At 40.2% G+C, this 21,795-nt stretch overlaps 2 protein-coding genes across 2 annotated transcripts in view; one reads left to right on the top strand and one right to left on the bottom strand.

The window, feature by feature from the left end:
- Positions 1–21,795, top strand: part of LOC144055723 (P2X purinoceptor 3-like) — a 60,942-nt gene that overhangs the window by 20,899 nt on the left and 18,248 nt on the right. Inside the window, exons 2-5 of the mRNA XM_077571975.1 lie at positions 654–789; positions 856–927; positions 14,188–14,257; positions 14,360–14,453. Coding sequence (XP_077428101.1) covers positions 654–789; positions 856–927; positions 14,188–14,257; positions 14,360–14,453 — 372 coding nt within the window. The remainder of the gene's footprint in view (positions 1–653; positions 790–855; positions 928–14,187; positions 14,258–14,359; positions 14,454–21,795) is intronic.
- On the bottom strand, positions 14,777–17,066 carry LOC144055724 (uncharacterized). Its single transcript, XM_077571976.1, has one exon. The coding sequence runs from the start codon at positions 16,917–16,919 to the stop codon at positions 16,014–16,016; it is 906 nt and encodes a 301-aa protein (XP_077428102.1). The 5' UTR covers positions 16,920–17,066; the 3' UTR covers positions 14,777–16,013.

A 21,795-nucleotide genomic window follows, 5' to 3' on the forward strand; every position in this document is an offset into this window, starting at 1 on the left:
ACAATAAAAGTAATATTGTGTTATGAGTAAAACTAACCATGATGTGTGTATATGTGTATATGTATATATATATATATATATATATATATATATATATATATATATATATATATACTTTTAATACAATGCCAATGGGGAAAACTCATTGCCAAAAAATAAAATAGGACGCTGATTTCTAAGGGTCTTATCATTGACCAAAAAGCTTTACACACTCATCACACCTGGCAAAAATAAATAAATCCATATATAAAGGTTTATTATGCCATTTTCAACTAAATTCTGCTTCCAATGTGCTACTACCCCAACATGCCAGTAGCCCAACCTGTAAGTACCCCAAAGTGGCCCGGGCTGCGAGGGCCCTTTATAGCTGCCCGCAGCTCTAGTTTTTAAATTGTTTTTTTTAAATCTACATTGTACACCCCCTTTTTCCCTTCCGTATTAATCTTGCATTATTTAAAATAGAACTTATTATATTCATATTTTTATATTATTTGTAAGTGCATAGAGATAAGCAAGGTAAGAATTTCTTTGCTCAGTGCTTGTTTCCTTTTTAGTGTGCACAAGACAAAATAACCTGTTCAATCATGAAGAATCACCTTTTCTGTTTCACTGCTTCATTATTATCGTTATTTTTTGGCCACATTGTATTTCAGATGGGTGTTTGTTTATGAAAAGGCTTACCAAGTGAGGGACACGGCAATTGAATCTTCAGTGATGACAAAGGTAAAAGGTTTTGGAGTCTACAATGACAAAGTCATGGATGTTGCAGACTATGTCACACCAACACAGGTATGAAAAATTGGGTTGCTAACATTCTATGGCATACGTTGGTGATGTGCTCATTTGTTTGTTTAGGGAGCTTCTGTCTTCTGCATCATTACTAAACTGATAACGACAGAAAATCAAGTCCAAGGATACTGTCCAGAGGTCAGCCCGTGTTGTCATGATTGTAACTGATTGAGTATTGCCATTACAATTGATGAAGCGTGATTATGTCTCTCTCCCCTTCTCCTATTTCTGCTCACTATGCCTTCTGTTCTTCCTATATGATTCGGCCTGGTTAAAACTAGTAACCAGGTTATTCTTTTGATGGAGGAGGCCAATTTACAACTAGAAAAATTCCCGCAGAAATTTTGAATGGGACTGCTGACTCTTGTAAATGAGCTGAACAGTTTAAAATTTAAACGACTGGAATCGGTCAAGAAATGTGGAAGTTAACCATAATCAAAATAAACTAAAAGTATCTTACTGTCCATAAAAAAAATGTAAATGAGCTGAACAGTTTAAAATTTAAACGACTGGAATCGGTCAAGAAATGTGGAAGTTAACCATAATCAACATCAACTAAAAGTATCTCACTGTCCCTGAAAATGTATTTAAAAAAATGTAAATGAGCTGAACAGTTCAAAATTTAAACGATTGAAATCGGTCAAGAAATGTGGAATTTAACCATAATCAACATAAACTAAAAGTATCTTACGGTCCCTTTAAGAAAAATGCACATTCACGCACACACATTTGATTTTAACTTGTTGGACACCTTTGACTTGGAGACGTCACGCACACACATTCAACTGAAATGAATGACAGACGCACACCTCGAACAAAAGCCTCACATGACTTAACGGTTTAAGATGCAGATTCCAGAAATGGCTCGTTAGAACGGCAAGGGTTTGGGGAACGCGAGCATGATCTCATTTTTTTTAATCGGATGAAAAATGACCAAATGAGAGCAGGTTGAAAACTTATGATTTATCAGAAATGAAGAGAAGAAAGGGGCCAAAATTAACATTGAAAAGATAGGCAAATCAGTCCGACTTCTCCTCGCTTAAAGTGAAAATTAAGGTACTAAATGACACCTTAGCCAAATAAAAGTTAGTTTGTCTGAAAGAAGACACTTGTGACTGCAAAATGTGAGAATTTGATGTCTAGTGAGCAAAGATTGTGGCCATGGTGACGAGTTGAAGTAAAACTTTTGCAAATAAATGTTTTTGTTCCCGGCACTGTAAGGCTAATTGCTCCACTCTAACCAACGCAATACACAACAATGGGAGAAGGCTATTTGTCTCCTGTTTGCTCACTGTCTTTGAACCCGCACAGAGGGAAGAGCTTACATTCCTTAAAAAAAAACACTGAGCTAAAGACGAGAAAAATTGCTACAAAATGAGCTAAAATTCATATCGCTCGGTTAATGTATGCGCACGCAGCGTGTCTTGGAAAAAGATGCTTGAGATGATTTGATCACCTTCGGTTTCCCATTTTTTTATTTTTTATTTTTTTACAGGAGAGCTCAGTATTGTTCATTCGATTTGACATCATTGCTCTCCTTTTTTTTTTTTTTTTTTTTTTAAAAAATCCAACAAATCAATTAAAAAAAAATTTAATAAATGTTTTTTTTTTTTTTTAATACATATACATATATATATACACATATACACACACACATATATATATATATATATACCCTTTTTTGTATGTGTATGTGCGTGTGTGTGTGTGTGTGTGTGCGTGCGTGCGTGCGAGCGTGTGTGTATTCATCAGTTCACCTAAAGCCCATTAAAAAAAATCCCATACTAATAATATAATATAATAATAAATTGCCAGATGCAGAAACATCAATGTAAGTTATCACGATGTAGTGGCTCTCGCTAACAGACAGAATTAAGTAACCGGAATTAGGTTAAAAAATTCTATATACGTAGACCATGTTTCTATAAATTTTGATATTTGGTTTTTATTTGAGGCAGATATTTTTTCCATTAAAATGTGATTTATGAGGAGGTTAGACCATTGGTCGATATTCAGAGTTTGTTTATTTTTCCAGTTAACAAGAATTGTTTTTTTAGCGATAGTAAGGGCTACAAGTGTAGATTGAAATTGTTTATGTGGTAAGTCAGTTGTTGTTAGGTCACCTAGCAAACACAAGTTTGGAGATAAAGGTATCCTACAGTCCAAAATAGCGGAAAGTTTTTCTAAGACTTTAGTCCAGAAATACATAACCGGAGTACATAACCATAAAGCATGAACATAAGTGTCTGTGTGTTTTGTAAGCATTGGAGACAAATGTCGGAGTCTGAGAGTCCCATTTTCTTCATCATATATTGAGTAATGTATGTTCTGTGAATAATTTTATATTGGAGAAGTTGTAAATGTGTGTGTTTTGTCGTTTTAAATGCGTTTTCACAAACTTGAATCCAAAAGTCAGGTTCCGGTGCTATAGACAAGTCTGTCTCCCATTTCGAGATGGGTAAAGACATTTTATCAGTATATGAAAGTAACTTATATATTTTTGAAAGTTTTTTTGTTGTTGTCAGAGAAAGCTTGTTAATATCTTTAGCTAAAACAGGCGGTTGGAGCGTACCCCGAAGTGTTGGAATTTTTTTCTTTATCATATTTTTAACTTGTAGATAATGTAAAAAATTTCCGTTTTCTATATTGTATTTTTGGAGCAAGGATGTATATGATATAAACATATTATCTGAGAAGAGATGGTGGAGATGTGTAATTCCTTTCTGCTCCCACACAGCTAAATGAAACGGTTGGTTGTTAAGTTGAAAGTCGGGGTTATGCCATAGGGGAGAAAGTCCACAGGGCTCCACTTGGGCTTTTGTCAATTCTAGTGCCTTCCACCAGGCAGTCACGGTGGCGGAAATCATTGGGTTTTTAAAACAATTATGGCGCTTAATTGATGTTGTAATAAAGAGTAAATCTCGAAGTCTGAGGTTATTACAATCCTTCTGTTCTAGTTCCAACCAACAGTTAGTGTCTCTGTTGGGTTGTGCCCATAGAACGATATATTGTAGCTGGTTAGCTATATAGTAGTACATAAAATTTGGTGCCTCTAGACCACCTTTGGATTTGCTTTTCTGAAGAGTAGATAGACTAATCTTTGCTTTTTTTTTATTCCAGTAAAATTTTGTTACGGCTGAGTCCAACAACTGGAACCATTTAGCCGTAGGTTTAAATGGAATCATTGAGAAAAAATAGTTTATTTTAGGTAAAACTTTCATTTTAATGGTGGCTATTCGTCCTATTAGAGAAATAGGAAGATTATTCCAGCGCTCCAAGTCACTATAAATGTTATCCAGAAGTGGAGAAAAGTTTAAATGAATTAAATCAGTTAATTTAGGTGAGATTTTTATGCCTAAGTATTTTAAATTACCTATAGGAAATAAGTAGTGTGGGTCCTGGCTTGCAGGGTTCCATGAATTTTCTGTAATAGGTAGAAGTGTTGATTTTGTCCAGTTAATAGAATAATCTGATAACTGTGAGAATTTAGTTATTAAATTAAATACTTCCCCTAGCGAAGTAGCCGGCTTTTCTAAATAAAGTAAGATGTCATCGGCATATAGATTAATTTTATGTTCTGTTACCCCAGAGTGAATTCCTTGAATCCTTCTTTCCTGGCGTATGGCTAATGCAAATGGCTCAATAAATATTGCAAATAATAAAGGGGATAGTGGGCATCCCTGTCTTGTGCCTCTCTGTAAAGTAAAGCTCTGAGATATAATCCCATTAGTAGTAACTGTAGCTTTTGGAGAATCATATAATACTGATACCCAGTGGATAAATGATTTCCCAAAGCCAAATTTATTTAAAACAGCAAAGAGGAAGGACCAGTTAACTTTGTCGAAAGCTTTTTCTGCACCCAATGATATAATAACTGCCTTTTTATCATGCCGCTGTGACATGCTAATAAGGTTAAAGAGTCTCCTAATATTATTAGTAGAGTGCCGATCTTTAATAAAGCCTGTTTGGTCGCTATGAATAATTGTCGAGATTACTGTTTCTAGTGTAGATGTGAAAGCCTTAGTGATAATTTTAATATCAGTATTAATTAGTGAAATCGGACGGTAACTTGATGGAAGGGTGGGGTCTTTTTCTGGCTTTAATAAAAGTTTAATTGCTGCTGTATTCATGTGTGGGCGTATGTAACCCTTCGGTTTCCCATTAATTCCTATGGGATTTTTGGGGGGATGTTTTTGGGAATAGCGTCGCCATGGTAACTGGGAATTCTTAGAAAAATAATGCCGCACCGAGTCAAATCGAGCCGCATCGTTTGATATCTCATTTGTCCCGGTGCGATCTACGGTACGGGCCGCATTTTAGCGGAAAAATCGTGGAATAATAAATAATAACTAGAACTAGAAAAATTCCCGCGGAAATTTTGAATGGGACTGCTGACTCTTTGGTAATGAGCTGAACAGTTTAAAATTTAAACCACTGGAATCGCTCAAGAAATGTGGAAGTTAACCATAATCAACATCAACTAAAAGTATCTCACTGTCCCTGAAAATGTATTTTAAAAAATGTAAATGAGCTGAACATTTTAAAATTTAAATGACTGGAATCGGTCAAAAAATGTGGAAGTTAACCATAATCTAAAAATATGTCACTGTCACTTTAAGAGCACATACATTTTTGACTTGGAGACGTCACGCGCCCCACATTCCATTGAGATCGCATGAGAGAAGCACCCCTTGTACAAAAGCCTCTCACGACTTAACGGTTGAAGATACAGATTCAAGAAAGGGCTCGTTAGAACGGCAAGGGTTTGGGGAACACGAGCATGTTCTCATTTTCTTAATCGGATAAAAAATGACCAAATGAGAGCAGGTTGAAAACTTATGATTTATCAGAAATGGAGAGAGGAAGGCGCCTGAAATTAACATGTACAAGACAGGCGAATTAGTCCGACTTCTCTTGCTTAAGGTGAAAATAAAGGTACTAAATGACACCTTAGCCAAATAAAAGTTAGTTTGTCTGAAAGAAGACACTTGTGACTGCAAAATGTGAGAATTTGATGTCTAGTGAGCAAAGATTGTGGCCATGGTGACGAGTTGAAGTGAAATTTTTTCTAATACATTATTTGGTTCCCGGCACTGGATGGCTAATTAGCCAACAGAGTGTGTGAGAAAGCTAATTCAGCCACTGTCTTTGAACCCGAACAGGGGGGGGGGCTTTCATTCCTTAAAAAAGATTTCGACACTGAGCTAAAGATGGGAAAAATTCCTACAAAATGAGCTAAAATTCGTATCGGTCGGATAACGTATGCGCGCGCAGCGTGTCTTGGAAAAAGGTGCTTGAAGTGTGATTTTTTTCCCATTCATTCCCAATGGGGAGTTAATTTGGGAGTTTTTTGGGAATAGCGTCGCCAAGGTAACTGGGAATTCTTAGAAAAATAATAGCGCAGCGAGTCAGATCGAGCCGCATCGTTTGAGACCTCATTTGTGCCGGTGCGATGTACGGTACGGGCCGCATTTTAGCGGAAAAATCGTGGAATAATATATAATAATAATATTAACAACTAGAAAAATTCCCGCGGAAATTTTGAATGGGACTGCTGACTCTTTGGTAATGAGCTGAACAGTTTAAAATTTAAACCACTGGAATCGGTCAAGAAATGTGGAAGTTAACCATAAACAACATCAACTAAAAGTATCTCACTGTCCCTGAAAATGTATTTAAAAAAATGTAAATGAGCTGAACAGTTTAAAATTTAAATGACTGGAATCGGTCAAGAAATGTGTAAATTAACCATAATCTAAAAATATGTCACTGTCACTTTAAGAGCGCACATCCATTTTTGATTTGGAGCCGTCACGCGCCCCACATTCCATTGAGATTGCATGAGAGAAGCACCCCTTCAACAAAAACCTCTCACGACTTAACGGTTGAAGATACAGATTCAAGAAATGACTCGTTAGAACGGCAAGGGTTTGAGGAACACGAGCATGTTCTCATTTTCTTAAACGGATAAAAAATGACCAAATGAGAGCAGGTTGAAAACTTATGATTTATCAGAAATGGAGAGAGCAAGGCGCCTGAAATTAACATGTAAAAGACAGGCGAATTAGTCCGACTTCTCTTGCTTAAGGTGAAAATAAAGGTACTAAATGACACCTTAGCCAAATAAAAGTTAGTTTGTCTGAAAGAAGACACTCGTGACTACAAAATGTGAGAATTTGACGTCTAGTGACAAAAGATAGTGGCCATGGTGACGAGTTGAAGTGAAATTGTTTCAAATACATTATTTGGTTCCCGGCACTGGATGGCTAATTAGCCAACAGAGTGTGTGAGAAAGCTAATTCAGCCACTGTCTTTGAACCCGAACAGGGGGGGGGGGCTTTCATTCCTTAAAAAAGATTTCGACACTGAGCTAAAGATGGGAAAAATTCCTACAAAATGAGCTAAAATTCGTATCGGTCGGATAACGTATGCGCGCGCAGCGTGTCTTGGAAAAAGGTGCTTGAAGTGTGATTTTTTTCCCATTCATTCCCAATGGGGAGTTAATTTGGGAGTTTTTTGGGAATAGCGTCGCCATGGTAACTGGGAATTCTTAGAAAAATAATAGCGCAGCGAGTCAGATCGAGCCGCATCGTTTGATACCTCATTTGTGCCGGTGCGATGTACGGTACGGGCCGCATTTTAGCAGAAAAATCGTGGAATAATATATAATAACAATAACGACAAGAAAAATAAACCACTGTCCTAGGTAGAATAACAATATGTGCCTGCTTGCTTCGCAAAGCAGTCCCATAACAAGAAAAATAAACCACTGTCCTAGGTAGAATAACAATATGTGCCTGCTTGCTTCGCAAAGCAGTCCCATAACAAGAAAAAAAATAAACCACTGTCCTAGGTAGAATAACAATATGTGCCTGCTTGCTTCGCAAAGCAGTCCCATAATAACAACAAAAATAAACCACTCTCCTAGGTAGAATACTAATATGTGCCTGCTTGCTTCGCAAAGCAGTCCCATAATTAACAACAAAAATAAACCACGGTCCTAGGTAGAATAACAATATGTGCCTGCTTGCTTCGCAAAGCAGTCCCATAACAAGCAGCCGCATTTTAGCGGAAAAATCGTGGAAGATAATATAATAATAACACCAATAAACCACTGTCCTAGGTGGACAAGCAAGCAGCCGCTTCGCTTCGCTGCTGCTCCGCAAGCAGTCCCATAATAATAATAAGCCCATTTTTCTAGGAATAGTAATATGTGCTGCTTGCTACGCAGTCCCATAATAATAAACCACTGTCCTAGGTAGAATAACAATATGTGCCAGTCCCATAATAACTAGAAAAATTCCCGCGGAAATTTTGAATGGGACTGCTGACTCTTGCAAGGTGGAAAGCATGCGCTGAACCGTTTGCCAAATGTTGGTGTACTTTACCTCTCAATCTGTGTCAAACCACTTTTCTAGGGTGGATATTGATACGTGCTTAGCAGTCCCATAATAAGTAGTGTTTGTAGTTTTAGTAATTTTAATAGTAGTAAAATGGCCAAGATGGCCGCCGACCCAGGTGGGCGAGGGGGAGAGAGTCCTTGGCGTACCTAATCAATTGGCCAAGATGGCCGCCGACCCGGGTGGGCGGAGGGGAGAGAATCCTTGCCGTACCTAATTAATTGGCCAAGATGGCCGCCGACCCGGGTGGGCGAGGGGGAGAGAGTCCTTGAAGTACCTAAATAATTGGCCAAGATGGCCGCCGCCCTGGGCGAGCGGAGTGGCGAGAATCTTTGGCGTACCTAATCAATTGGCCAAGATGGCCGCCGCCCTGAGCGAGCGTAGTGGCGAGAATCCTTGGTGTACCTAATTAATTGGCCAAGATGGCCGCCGCCCTGGGCGAGCGTAGTGGCGAGAATCCTGGGCGTAACTAATTAATTGGCCAAGATGGCCGCCGCCCTGGGCGAGCGTAGTGGCGAGAATCCTGGGTGTACCTAATCAATTGGCCAAGATGGCCGCCGCCCTGGGCGAGCTGAGTGGCGAGAATCCTGAGCGTACCTAATAAATTGGCCAAGATGGCCGCCGACCCGGGTGGGCGAGGGGGAGAGAGTCCTTGCCGTACCTAATTAATTGGCCAAGATGGCCGCCGCCCTGGGCGAGCAGAGTGGCGAGAATCCTGGGCGTACCTAATCAATTGGCCAAAATGACCGCCGCCCTGGGCGAGCAGATTGGCGAGAATCCTGGGCGTACCTAATCAATTGGCCAAGATGGCCGCCGCCCTGGGCGAGCGGAGTGGCGAGAATCCTGGGCGTACCTATTCAATTGGCCAAGATGGCCGCCGACCCGCGTGGGGAAGGGCGAGAGAGTCCTTGGCGTACCTTATTAATTGGCCAAGATGGCCGCCGCCCTGGGCGAGCAGAGTGGCGAGAATCCTGGGCGTACCTAATCAATTGGCCAAGATGGTCGCCGCCCTGGGTGAGCGGAGTGGCGACAATCCTGGGCGTACCTAATCAATTGGCCAAACTATCCACCTCATTGCAGCAAAATCGGGTATGTAAAATCGGTTTAATTTGTGGTTTCTGGTAGTAACATCTCAAAGTCAGTTTTGTTATATTAGGAATGGGCATACATTGAACCCCTGCTGTTATGTGAATTTGGAAAATCCTCAAATAATTGATTCCTTATGACAGGAGAGGGATCATAAAACATCAACACAGAATTACGAACCTATGTTATATAAATAACTATTCAGTAGGAAATTATTCATCACAACCAAACCATTTCACATGGTTCATCAATTGTTTTTTTTAATTTATTATATTTTAAATAGGTATTTAAACAGTTTAAATTAGGGATTAATTTTGAGTTAACTTAAAAGTTCCACAATTTTTTTTTTAATGCGAGATTAATGACAGCCCCTTCTTTGGAAAGTCTGTACTGGGGGAATTCCAGTCGCATCGCAGCAGACACGGATGTGAACTAGAAAAATTCCCGCGGAAATTTTGAATGGGACTGCTGACTCTTGCAAGGTGGAAAGACGCATGTATGTAGTACTTGTAGACATTGTAGTAGTAGTATAGTAGTAGCAAGTACTTGTAGTAGTAAGTAGTACTTACTTCGCTGCTGCTTGCTTCGCTCAGCAGTCCCATAATAATATACGCAACAATAAACCCATTTTCTAGGATGGATAGTAATATGTGCTGCTTGCTTCGCTCAGCAGTCCCATAATAAACCCATTTTCTAGGATAGTAATATTTGCTGCTTGCTACGCTCAGCAGTCCCATAATTAGAACTGTAGTGGGTGAAGCAGCATTTGTCTTTCTTGCAAGCATGGAGAAAAAATATGCATGCGGTGCAATCAGGAGTGGTGTGCAGTTCCACAATATTGATGTCATCAAACAGGCAAAACAGGGGGCATGTGGGGGTAGGGTACTAGTTTGTAAGTTGCTTTTTCGCAACATTTTAAACCTTCATTTTATGTTTACTTGGGTTATCTTTGTCTGATTTTTACATTTGTTTGGTGATCTTAAACATTAAAGTTGGGGGAAGGAGGCGGAAAAAAAAGAGGATTTGAGAAGAGATACAGTTCTTTTTTGTAGTCAAAGTTGACTGACAGGATGAGTCATATTCCATCACTATTTTACAGTCATACAGTATTAGTCATATTTACAGTAAATATCTGTAGGAAAAGCACTTGATAAATATGAAACAGTAAGTACTGCACTAATTCACTGCATGCCAATCATGACCTCGAAACAATGTACAGTATGTCATAGTATGCCTGTAATACACACACACACACACACACACACTGAGTCCGATCGGATATAAAGGTGGTTCGATTCTAAAATGGCACAATTCGGTTCAGTTTGATTCAGTAGGATTACGATTCGATTTGGTATAGCTGTGCAATGATTACATTATTTGATTACTCAATAACTAGTCAATTGTAAAATGTATTTATAATTATTTTGATTCCATTAATCGTTTGAATATCTTTTTTAATTAAAAAATTTCATAATTTGCACATTTGCAAACATCTGCTTTTATTTTGGGAAACAATGATCAACATTTTTGCATATGTACTGCACCGACATGTTACAGACCAAATTACTAACTAGCTGTCTTTTTAAATGCTGTTTTAAAGGGACAGTAATGTGAAAAACTTTTTGGAGCTTTTAGCCATGTTAAAATGCCTAATCCTTTACCAAAAACATCACCGAAGTGGTGTTTTTCTCCATTCGCCCCTCTATGAGAAATTCTAGGTCACTCTGCTCTCTCAGCACCAGCCCCTCCCAACCCGAGAAAACGAGCAGGTACTCACTCTATGACATCATCAGGTGCAGACCCACCCTCGCACCGCCTATGCCTAAACACACGTCCACTTTTTCTGAAACCTCCATGCTTGCAGGATATTGATAAAAGTAGCCAGTTTAATCAGTAAACATTCTGTCCAAATGAATTCAAAGCAATCAATTATCTTTCACATTTGCAATGCCAAAGTGCAATGACAACTGGCTTTCTTAACTTCCCAGAAAGGTTCCATGGTAGCTACAAGTAAAAATTTCTGCGCTATTGAAACTAACTTAATGAATAGTGGAGTGGTCAGCAGCGCGCTCACCCTGTAAGCAGAACGTCCCAGGTTCGTGTCCCACTAATGTTTTTTGTTTTTTTCTCTCCTCCTCCCACTATAATTTATTGCGGCAAAGGAGCCATTTTGTTTCAAAAGTGTATTGAAGAATTGAACATCCATTCAATTTCCACATTTAAAGAAGTACTTCAAGGGCTGGCGGTGTCTTTTGTGACCACTCAGAGTGCTCGATTGCAGCGCTCAAGAGTTTTGTGGGCGGTGTCCACAGCAGCCGTCTTAAGACGAGAGCCTTGTGGAGAATAAGCTGTTAAGAAAATGGATGGATGGATGTCATGGTTTTTGTTCCGTTTCATCGGTTTGTGCCTGGCCTCAAAACAGCATGGTTCCCCTGCAAAAGCCTTTTTTTCCCTCAAAATCCTTAGTACATATCTCAAAAGTAAATATTTGTGTCACTGACCATGTCAGTGCCATCAAAATGAAGATGCTGTTTCTAAGTACTGTCTCAAAATGTTCTCCAATTTCGATACTGTAAATGTATAGGATCGTATGCCGTGAAATGTTTCTTGGGACAGTAATATGGCGGCCTTGTAGCTTCAAAAGTCTTGGTTATCCAGTAATATGTTCAGATCAGTGGTTCCTTGTCTTTGCTGATTTGTCTTCTATGCTTTCCGTTAGCTACAGCGGCACTCCAGACTAAGCATTCATATTACAGCCATTAAACGTCCTCAGCGTCTTCTTTTAGACACTCGAATGTCTTGAAACTTTTCTGATTTCTGAAAGATTTGTTTGAGGAACATAGCCTTTGCTTCCGTGTGAACAGGGCCTAACTAAGTGTTGAAATGGCTTGCTCTTGTTGACGATGCAATGTTAACAGTTGAAAAAAGGTTGACATTTCTGAAAAGTGATGATTTGGGAGCTTCAAGGACTCTGCACGACAGTGTTTTACTGTATGCACTGCAATATGTTGACAAACCATCTCATTGTGATATAGAAAGTAAAACACAGCACAGCATATCACAAGAAAACTAAAACTAAAATAGTAGCAGCAATCCCTGTAAGAAATCCAAAGTCATGGCAAAGAGGGCAAAGAGAATCTGCGAGACGAGGGGAGGGGGTATGCATCATCGAGTGTGCACATCATGCGTGGTCTCTCCAACATTGTTAACATGTTGTTGAAACATCCATCATATTCCCGTTGACAATTATCCGTTTTCCCCGGGCATCCAGCGATGTATGCGCACATCATCGTTCCAATCAAAGAATGAATTAATCATGCTTTAATTGACCTTACCGTGGCACGCCCCTACCCGCCCACTAAATGCGACGAGCAGCCCCCTCTGACATTAACTGGTCAAGATGAGCTTAAGTGCATACACAGTAATAACGAAGTGATTAGATCTTCCTTGTGATTTCTTGGTCGGGTATTTTCGGGACACCAATATTTCTCTTTTAAGTAAGCAGAGGGGGCTTTACATTTTTGTGAAGGGTATCGTCACTCTCTCACCATGCAATTTTGCCCAAAAACAAAGGAAATACACATCACTGTCTGCTGCTACAGAAGTCAGAAAAAGACAGTCGTCTCACTCACTTTGACCAATTGTCAGCAAAACCAAAGTTTCTGGACATTGTTCTTGTCAAGCAGGGTAAGAATGAATTTATATTACCTCATAGTTTCAATGTTTGGTTGGCATTAATAGTAAATAGTAAGTCAACAAACGCGTGGACGGTTAGCTACCCGGAGCTATCATTAGCCTTTGGCTAAAAACAACAATGGAGAACATTACCTTAGTGCAGACGTAGTAGTTTATGGTAATTTTGGAAGGATTCAACTGGTCGTGTGGTCTTCCACAAAGTTTGATCCAGCTCAGACATTCTTTCTTTTTTGTTGTTGTTGTTGTTGTTGTTTTTTCTGGAAAGCTCAGTATTGTTCATTTGGTAATTTTACCGATTTGACATGTCGGACATTCTTGTAGTTGTTTGAAGGTTTAGGGAGGGCAATAAACCGGATACGGTTGTCTCTCTTACACAAGCTGTGACCACAGCAGGACGCCGGTTAGTCGATCGGGATAACGGTTACCACCCTTATACAAGCCGTTTATTGATTTATTTTATTTTATTTTGTATAACCACGCAATGCATCACCGGGAGCTGGATTGCTTTGTTTGTCCACAGCAAAACACACGTGCCGACGCAAATATGACGTCTTGCGTCTTGATTGGTTTACTGTAGGTCATGCGGGTGTGGTTTACGGTAAGGTAAATTCCTCCATCCCACTTAGATCGCAGGTTATTTTTGCATCAATTGTATGGAATCATTTCCTGTTCACATAGCTGAATTCATGTTATTGTGCTTTCATTGAAATGAAGTTGCAATTGATCTATGACTCGAAATGTTTTGGAACTCCTTAATTTTGGCTTGCTGGTGATGTCTGTAATAATGTATCTCCCTAATATCTGTTGTTTCATTGTTTTACCGCAAGGTTTTGTGCACGTGTGGTCAGAGCAGTGTGTAAATTTACGCACGTCACACACCAATGAAATTGATAAATCCCAGACTTTGCATGGCAACGTTTATATGCACACTTCTGTTCGTACCCACACTTGATAAATGAGGCCCCCGTATGGTAAGTTGAATGAACACTAAATTGTCGGTGTGAGTATGAATGGTTGTTTGTTCGTCTATTTGTGCACTGCAATTGACTGGCAACCAGTTCATGGTGCACCCCGCCTCTTGCCCAATGACAGCTGAAATAGCCAGGCACCATCACCCCCATGACCCTAGTTAGGATAAGTAGTTCAGAGGATAGATGTATGGTATATTTTCCATTCATGCAGCTTTAATAATCTGGTGGAACTGTGTGTTTTGTAGAGTGAGGATAAATATGTGTGTACCCATGACAGCAACTGCACGCGGCTTGTTAACAAGCCAGGAAGCTATGGTGAGTTTATCGTCTCTGTACAAGTACATTTCCAGGTAAGCCTCACAATTCAACTATATAAGCAAAGAAAAAACTAAAACTGTTTATTCTGTTGCTGCTCAGGAATTCTTACAGGGAGATGTGTTGCTTTCAAAGCCACGATTAAGACATGTGAAATTAAAGGGTGGTGTCCTGCTGAGGTTGATACCATAAAAACGTAAGAGACTGGGATGTTGCATATGTATTCTTCCCTTACTCATGAACAAGACCTGAAGACGGTAGACTTGAATTCCTCTACTTGGGGGTAGTCAGAGATGGCTATTTAGCCCAAATGCGTATTTAATAACTTGTTGGAATTTATTGCTATATTAATATAAACTTAAGTTAATAATCTGACTCCAATTTGTGACCTTACCAAACTACCACCCATCCAACAATAGCATGCTCGTTCTGCAATAGAAAGGTATCAGGAAGCCGGCATTTTCACACACGAGTGGATTTATTCCTAACACTCAAATCTAATACATAACAGCTGGGGTCCCGGGTCCCTATCAATACAATTCTATACGTCTCTGTCTCAAGCAGCCAACGTAGTCTCATCCGAGTTGCCCCAGTGAATAGTTATACTACACAATATTTAAATGACACAGAAACAAAGGCATCCTGACATTATTCTATTGGCTATTGAAGGAATATTAAATTACTATATTAAGTGTAATCTTTGCGTGTCCAAAATAATTGTATTCAGGATCTGATGAAGAAGTTTTCTTGCAAGAATTTATTTAGAGGCCTCTAAAGACACAGTCAGAATATCACATCAGAATGCAACGTGATGATTCCAAGTGTGTCACAATTTACAGAACATCGACACATTTATACAAAAAAGCTAAAAGGTTCCTCCTCCTGGCTCATGATTGAACAAAGGGCAGACATGTCATCTCCTAGATTGAACAAAGGTGTAAGGTTGATGGTAAACAGACATCTTTATACAGTTCCCCTTCTTGATTGGGGGAACAGAAGTAATCAAAATCTGACCCCAGACCTTCAGTCCCTAAATGACAAGAGACTCTGACACATCATGCACATTGCCCCTCTAACAGCATTTGAGGGTACAAAGATCAAATAAAGTTCACAAAATCACCATCCCACTGTATTCTTTTAAACACTCATGATTATATCACATTGATATGCCTATAAGTAAATTCAAAAACAGTAAAACATCAAATTGAAAATGTTAAATGTCTTCAGTCCTACCATTGAACTTCTATAAGTTCAAAAACGGGACATTTAATCCCACAATAGTCTAGAGAGAAAGTCCAGCGCGGATCTTGATCGTCGCAAAATGAAGCAATGTTTATGTTTGGAGTTTAGAAATAAGAATAGCAGGTGAGAGAGAGAGAGAAAGATAGAGAGAGAAAGATAGATAGAGGGGCTTAGCAGTCAAAATTCAGTTTGATTCATTAAAAAAATCAGTGGAAGGGGCATAATAAATGTGAGGCATAACACTATGTGATGTGGTTAAGTGTCACGACGCAATAGCAGATGTGTCCGTCCCTCGAAGCCATCTCCTGATGAAGGTCTTTGTTGAATGAAAAGTGCGTTCGACAGTTGGTCAATTTTTTGAAAAAAGAGGCGTTTGTCAGCCTCTTTCTGAACCTGGCTGACTGCCAGAGATCGCAGGAAAGGTCACGGGACTTCATTCCCAGTGTGACTCAATCCTTGTGCATTGATGAAAAGGGGCATGTGATTCAAATCACCATTGAGTGATTTCCCCCTTTTACCAGCAGATTGACACTTGATCAGCTTTTCCAGGCGAATCAACTGTGCCCATCTTTGCCCATGGAAAAGGCACTCCAATGAATCTTCTTTCAGCGACCTCCTTCAGCTTCTTCTCAGTCCTCCTGACCAGCCGGGATGCTTGTTGACGCTCCTTTGACTCAATGTCGAGCTGCTCCTCCATTTGAGCGATTTTGGCCTCCAGGGAGGCGATGGTGTACTTGTACTTTGACTTGATGGTGCTTTCAAGCTCCTGCAGCTTCAGCTTCAGCTCCTTGTTTTGGCGATCCAGCTGGGAACGAGTGCCCTCCAGTCGCTGGACGCTGCTGTGCTCGGCTGTGGCAAGATCCTCCTGGTAGTGCAGGGCATCTGCCTCCAAGGCCTCCAGCTCACGGGCTAGCGTTAGCACCCGCGTGTCCTTCTCCCTGGCGTCTGCTTCGGCCCGGTCGCGCTCCTCGGCATACTGGCTGGAGATGGTCTTCTCCTCAGCCAGCATCTGGTCGAACTTCTTCTGTTTCCTTTCCAGGTTGGAAACCACCTGCCTCAGGTTGTCCCGGTCCTCCATGAGGTCATCCAGCTCCCGCTGCAAACGGGTTTTGAACTTATCCAATTTGTCGTAAGCGGCCGTCTTCTCTTCCAGCTGCTGCTGCAACGAGTCGGCGTCACGTTGGACGCGTTTGCGAGCCTCCTCCGCGCTCTCCAGGTTGGCCGTCTCCTGATCCAACTTCTTCTTCATGTCGGCCAGCTGTGCCTGAAACGTAGCAGACCTGCTTCTCCACGTTTCTCTTGCCCTCCTCCTCTTCATCCAGCATCTCGCGCAGGTTGTTCTGCTCATCCTCCTGCTGCCGCAAGCGAGTGGAGATGTTGAGCTTCTGACGAGTCTCCTCTTGGAGCAGTTCCTGTGCATCCTGAAGCTGAGACTCCACTGAAGAAAGGTCTTTGCTGAATTTGATGTTTTTGCCCTCGGCTTCAGTCAGAAGGCTGTTGACATTGTCCAGCTCAGACTGCATTTTGGCCATCTTGTCCGCCATCTCCTGCCTCTGCCGTTCGCTGTCTCCAAATTTGACCTGAAGCTCCTGAATTTGGGACTCTGCTTTCTTGCGACGGTGCTCTGAATCGGATTTGCCTTGCGTCAGGGTCTTGAGCTCGATTTGCACCTCGTTCCATTCGCTCTCTAGGGCCTGTTTTGATTTCTCCATAGACATCTTGTTCCGCTTGGCCTGCTCCAGCTGTTCATTAAGCTCGTCAAAGGCCTGGTTGTGTTTCTGTCTCATGTCGGCCATCAGCTGCTCGTGGGCCTTGGCCTCGTCCTCCACAATCTTCTTGAGATCGGCAACCTTCGTCTCACGTTTGCTCCTCAGCTCCTGCTGTGTTCTCTGGCGTGGTGGGAGCGCTTCAATCATCACGAGCGTTGCAGCCTTTATCTGTACGCTCAGCGAAGAGTTCAGAATATGGACCGGAAGTTTATGCAAATCAAACCAGCCGGAGTCTTGATCAAAAATGTCGTCCATTATATGTAGTAATTAGTCGTTCTTAATATTTATAAAGTCAGTGACGTCTCACTTATGATACTACGATATAACAGATCAAAAGTATTCTCATTAATCCCCCCAAAAAAAAAAAAATTTTTATTTTTTTTTCAGACAAGCAAAAACAAGACGAAAACGAAACAGATATTAAATACCTTTTGCGCGACTTCAACAAATATATCCGGATCTTCACGGGCGGCTTAAACCACACAGCTCTCGAACGTAACAATGTACGGACGGCTAATATTACACCACACACCGTTAATATACGGGTGTTCAACACAGCAGACGCCTTGTGTGATCAACACAGGCCGCTTAAAGCACAACACACACAACAGCACTCACTTAAGTGTGATCAACACTTAGCGGCTAATAACACAACTACAATCAACCCAACAGCCAATCCCCCGTGGTACTCAATGTCACATGCCGTTTTAAACGGCGAAGCGCTTCGACTTGACGTCACTTCCGTAAACACGGGGCATTTCCATGCGCGACTTAATATTTTCCCGGCTTCTCATTTAACACAACATCCACACACCGAGGAATTATGTCCCTCGTTTCAATAACTCCACACAGCACACACCTTGTTAACACACAGGCGGCTAATCCACTCCGCACTCCCAGTATCTTATATACTGACGGCTTATTCATACGAAGAAATAAAAACACAACCTATTCCACCGCGGAAAAAACTCCCATGCATGGTTCAATGTCGTAGTAATTTTCAAAATCGAGGACTTTCCGTCCCACCGTAAGAAATATTACTACAACCCCCCTAACTTGTTCACAGATCCCAAATACAACTTAGCACAGACGAAATGCAACTGTATTGATCCCAAACAACCAGAATTTCTCTACGTGGATAAAATGTCCACTCACCTTGTTAATATTTTTGCGCTTTAGAAATCCGGTGTTCAGGATCAATCACAGCTGTCGAAAAAACGTCTCAATAAGTCCACGTCGGCGTCACCATTTTGAAGGAATATTAAATTACTATATTAAGTGTAATCTTTGCGTGTCCAAAATAATTGTATTCAGGATCTGATGAAGAAGTTTTCTTGCAAGAATTTATTTAGAGGCCTCTAAAGACACAGTCAGAATATCACATCAGAATGCAACGTGATGATTCCAAGTGTGTCACAATTTACAGAACATCGACACATTTATACAAAAAAGCTAAAAGGTTCCTCCTCCTGGCTCATGATTGAACAAAGGGCAGACATGTCATCTCCTAGATTGAACAAAGGTGTAAGGTTGATGGTAAACAGACATCTTTATACAGTTCCCCTTCTTGATTGGGGGAACAGAAGTAATCAAAATCTGACCCCAGACCTTCAGTCCCTAAATGACAAGAGACTCTGACACATCATGCACATTGCCCCTCTAACAGCATTTGAGGGTACAAAGATCAAATAAAGTTCACAAAATCACCATCCCACTGTATTCTTTTAAACACTCATGATTATATCACATTGATATGCCTATAAGTAAATTCAAAAACAGTAAAACATCAAATTGAAAATGTTAAATGTCTTCACTATGTGTTTTCTGCAGTTTAACTTTAGCTTGCTTTTCATTGGCCGATCTTCATCCGCAGCGTCACTGGGTGGCTTCTCCTGTTTTGTACTTTTCCGCCCAGGTGTAAAACAAATGTGGTTTACAACCTACTCTGACCTTATCGCGGCTCTGCATCTCCCCCTGCAATTAGCATCCTTTGTTTGGCAACATTCCATTCCTGCAACCCCCATTCACACAAACTCTTACATTCCTTTAAACTCAACGAAATTTTTAGGGCCCGAGCAGCTACTGCTGCGAGGTCCCTCTTGTTTTTCGTTCGTATTATTATTAGAGCCCGAGCAGCTACCGCTGCGAAGTCCCTCTTGTTTTTGTAAGAATTCTTCTTCTACTTTGTAAACTATCTCATTTTGGGGGACCTAAACATTTACGAAAACTCACCAAACTTTGCACACTCCTCAGGCCTTGATATTATGAAGTAACATAACAACATATAGCGCCTCCTAACGTGGAAAAATATGCAACAATCCCAGCACGTTTGACCGAGAGCTACAAAAATTGGCAGCCACGTGAAGCGCCCCGAGACATACAAAAAAGTCAGTGGAAGCCATATCCTAAAATGTACAGGAAGTGGGCTATGAATTTTTGAATGTCCAATTTTAGCCCACTTTTGTAGATTCACTGTGGTCATTCTTTTTGCCCATTTGCCAACAGTTTTCATCCGATTTACTTCTAAGTTGGCATGTATCATCTCAAGACCTGGGACAACAACTGGGGGAAAAATCTTGACTTTTTGAATAACAGGGGCGGGGCCTCAAATTTTGCCTTTAATATTTCCCTCATCAAAGAAGAGGAAATGGTTAATAACTCCGCTGTACAAGCTCCCAAAAAAATCCCAAACTTCTCATGCATCTTAATAGCCACGGCCTGAAAACATCTATATGATAATATTCGGTTATACATGTAGCGCCACCTAGTGGTGACAAGAAATGTCATACTTTACATTTGTATCTACTGTGCCGAGCCCGTTTGAGGGATCCAGTTGAAATTTTGTCAGAAAAGCCTTAAGATGTTGATCATGCCCAACACCAAATATTGTAACTTTTCGCCAAAGAGCATGGCTGTTACGGTGCTGCGAATTCTGATGATTTACCGTGACAATAAAAGCTGCGTTAACTTGACCCAGATGATCCTATCTTCTCAAAATTTCACACATTTGATGAGAGTCCAGGTGTGAATACAGTACATCTACAAACTTATATAGACCTAGGCCAAAAAATTGAAAAAAGTCTTGAGTTTTCAAAATACTATATGATGGGTTGGGGCATCATATTTTTTGTTTCATATTTCCTTTTCCATGAAATACGCAATAACTCCTCGGTACAAATTATTTTTGTTTTTTGCTTAAAAAAATTCCCAAACTTCACTTGTATGTTTATAGTCACGACCTGACACATAAGGTATTTTCCTAATTGTACAAAATTTTGATACTTTTGTAAGTGTGATTAATAAGTCATCTATGAATTCTTTTTTTACTTTCGACCAATTTTTGTGGCATCAGACCTATCCATACATGTGTATTTATTTGTTCATTTATTATGTCCTCTATGGACAATAAAAGCAATATTGTGCTATGAATAAAACGATGATGTGTATATATGTACTTTAAAATCGGGGCAACTCATTGCCAAAAAATAAAATGGAGGCTGATTTTGAGGGTCTTAACATTGACCCAAAACTCATTGAGCTTTGCACACTCATCACACCTGGCAAAAAAAAAATCCATAATATGTAAAAGTTTATTATGCCATTTTCAAATAATTTCTGCTTTGAATGTGAACTACCCAAACGTGCCAGTACCCCAACGTGGGAGGGCCCTTTATAGCTGCCCGCAGCTCTAGTTTAATTTGTTTTTGTTGGTTTCGACTCATTTTCTGCTGTTCATACTTAGAAGTTAGAACCATATATACATAATACAGTGTGGGTGCTCGTCAAAAGATTTGAATATCCTCAAAAAGTTAAACTTTTAACATGGCTAAAAGATTATAGATTTTTTAAGTGATTTCAAATATTTATTTGTTTGTTTATTATTTATTTTTATATACATTATTTGGGCTTCCAGCTCATAAAACCCACAAAAATTTTTTTGAATAATGTGAAGAAATCACCACATATACTTCCCAGTCTTTTACATAAAAAAAAAGATGGATGGATGGTATTTTTAAAACGATATGTCAATCTTCAGTAGATAGATGGTTGGATTCCCTTTGCCTTAATTACTGCATCGATGCGCCGGGGCATTGCCTGGGGGGTCCTGGAAGCCCATTCTTGGCACTTGCTGTCAGCTCTTTGTTTTTGGATCTAGTGGCCCTCATTTTCATATACTCAACAAAACTATAAACGCAACACTTTTTTTGCTCCCATTTTTTATGAGATGTACTCAAGGATCTAAAAGTTCTTCCACACACACAATATCACCATTTCTCTAAATCTGTGATAGTGAGCACTTCTCCTTTGCCAAGATAATCCATCCCACCTCAGAGGTGTGCCATATCAAGATGCTGATTAGACACCATGATTATTAGTGCACAGGTGTGCCCGCAATAAAAAGCCACTCTGAAAGGTGCAGTTATATTTTTTTTGGGGGGGTGGGGTGTATGTGGTTCATGGGGACCCAGAAATAACTGGTTTTCTGAGTCCCTAGCAGAAAGAGTATCAGCTTTGGCTGATTTACAC

This window comes from Vanacampus margaritifer, chromosome 7, assembly GCF_051991255.1.
Source record: "Vanacampus margaritifer isolate UIUO_Vmar chromosome 7, RoL_Vmar_1.0, whole genome shotgun sequence".
Lineage (NCBI taxonomy): Eukaryota > Metazoa > Chordata > Actinopteri > Syngnathiformes > Syngnathidae > Vanacampus > Vanacampus margaritifer.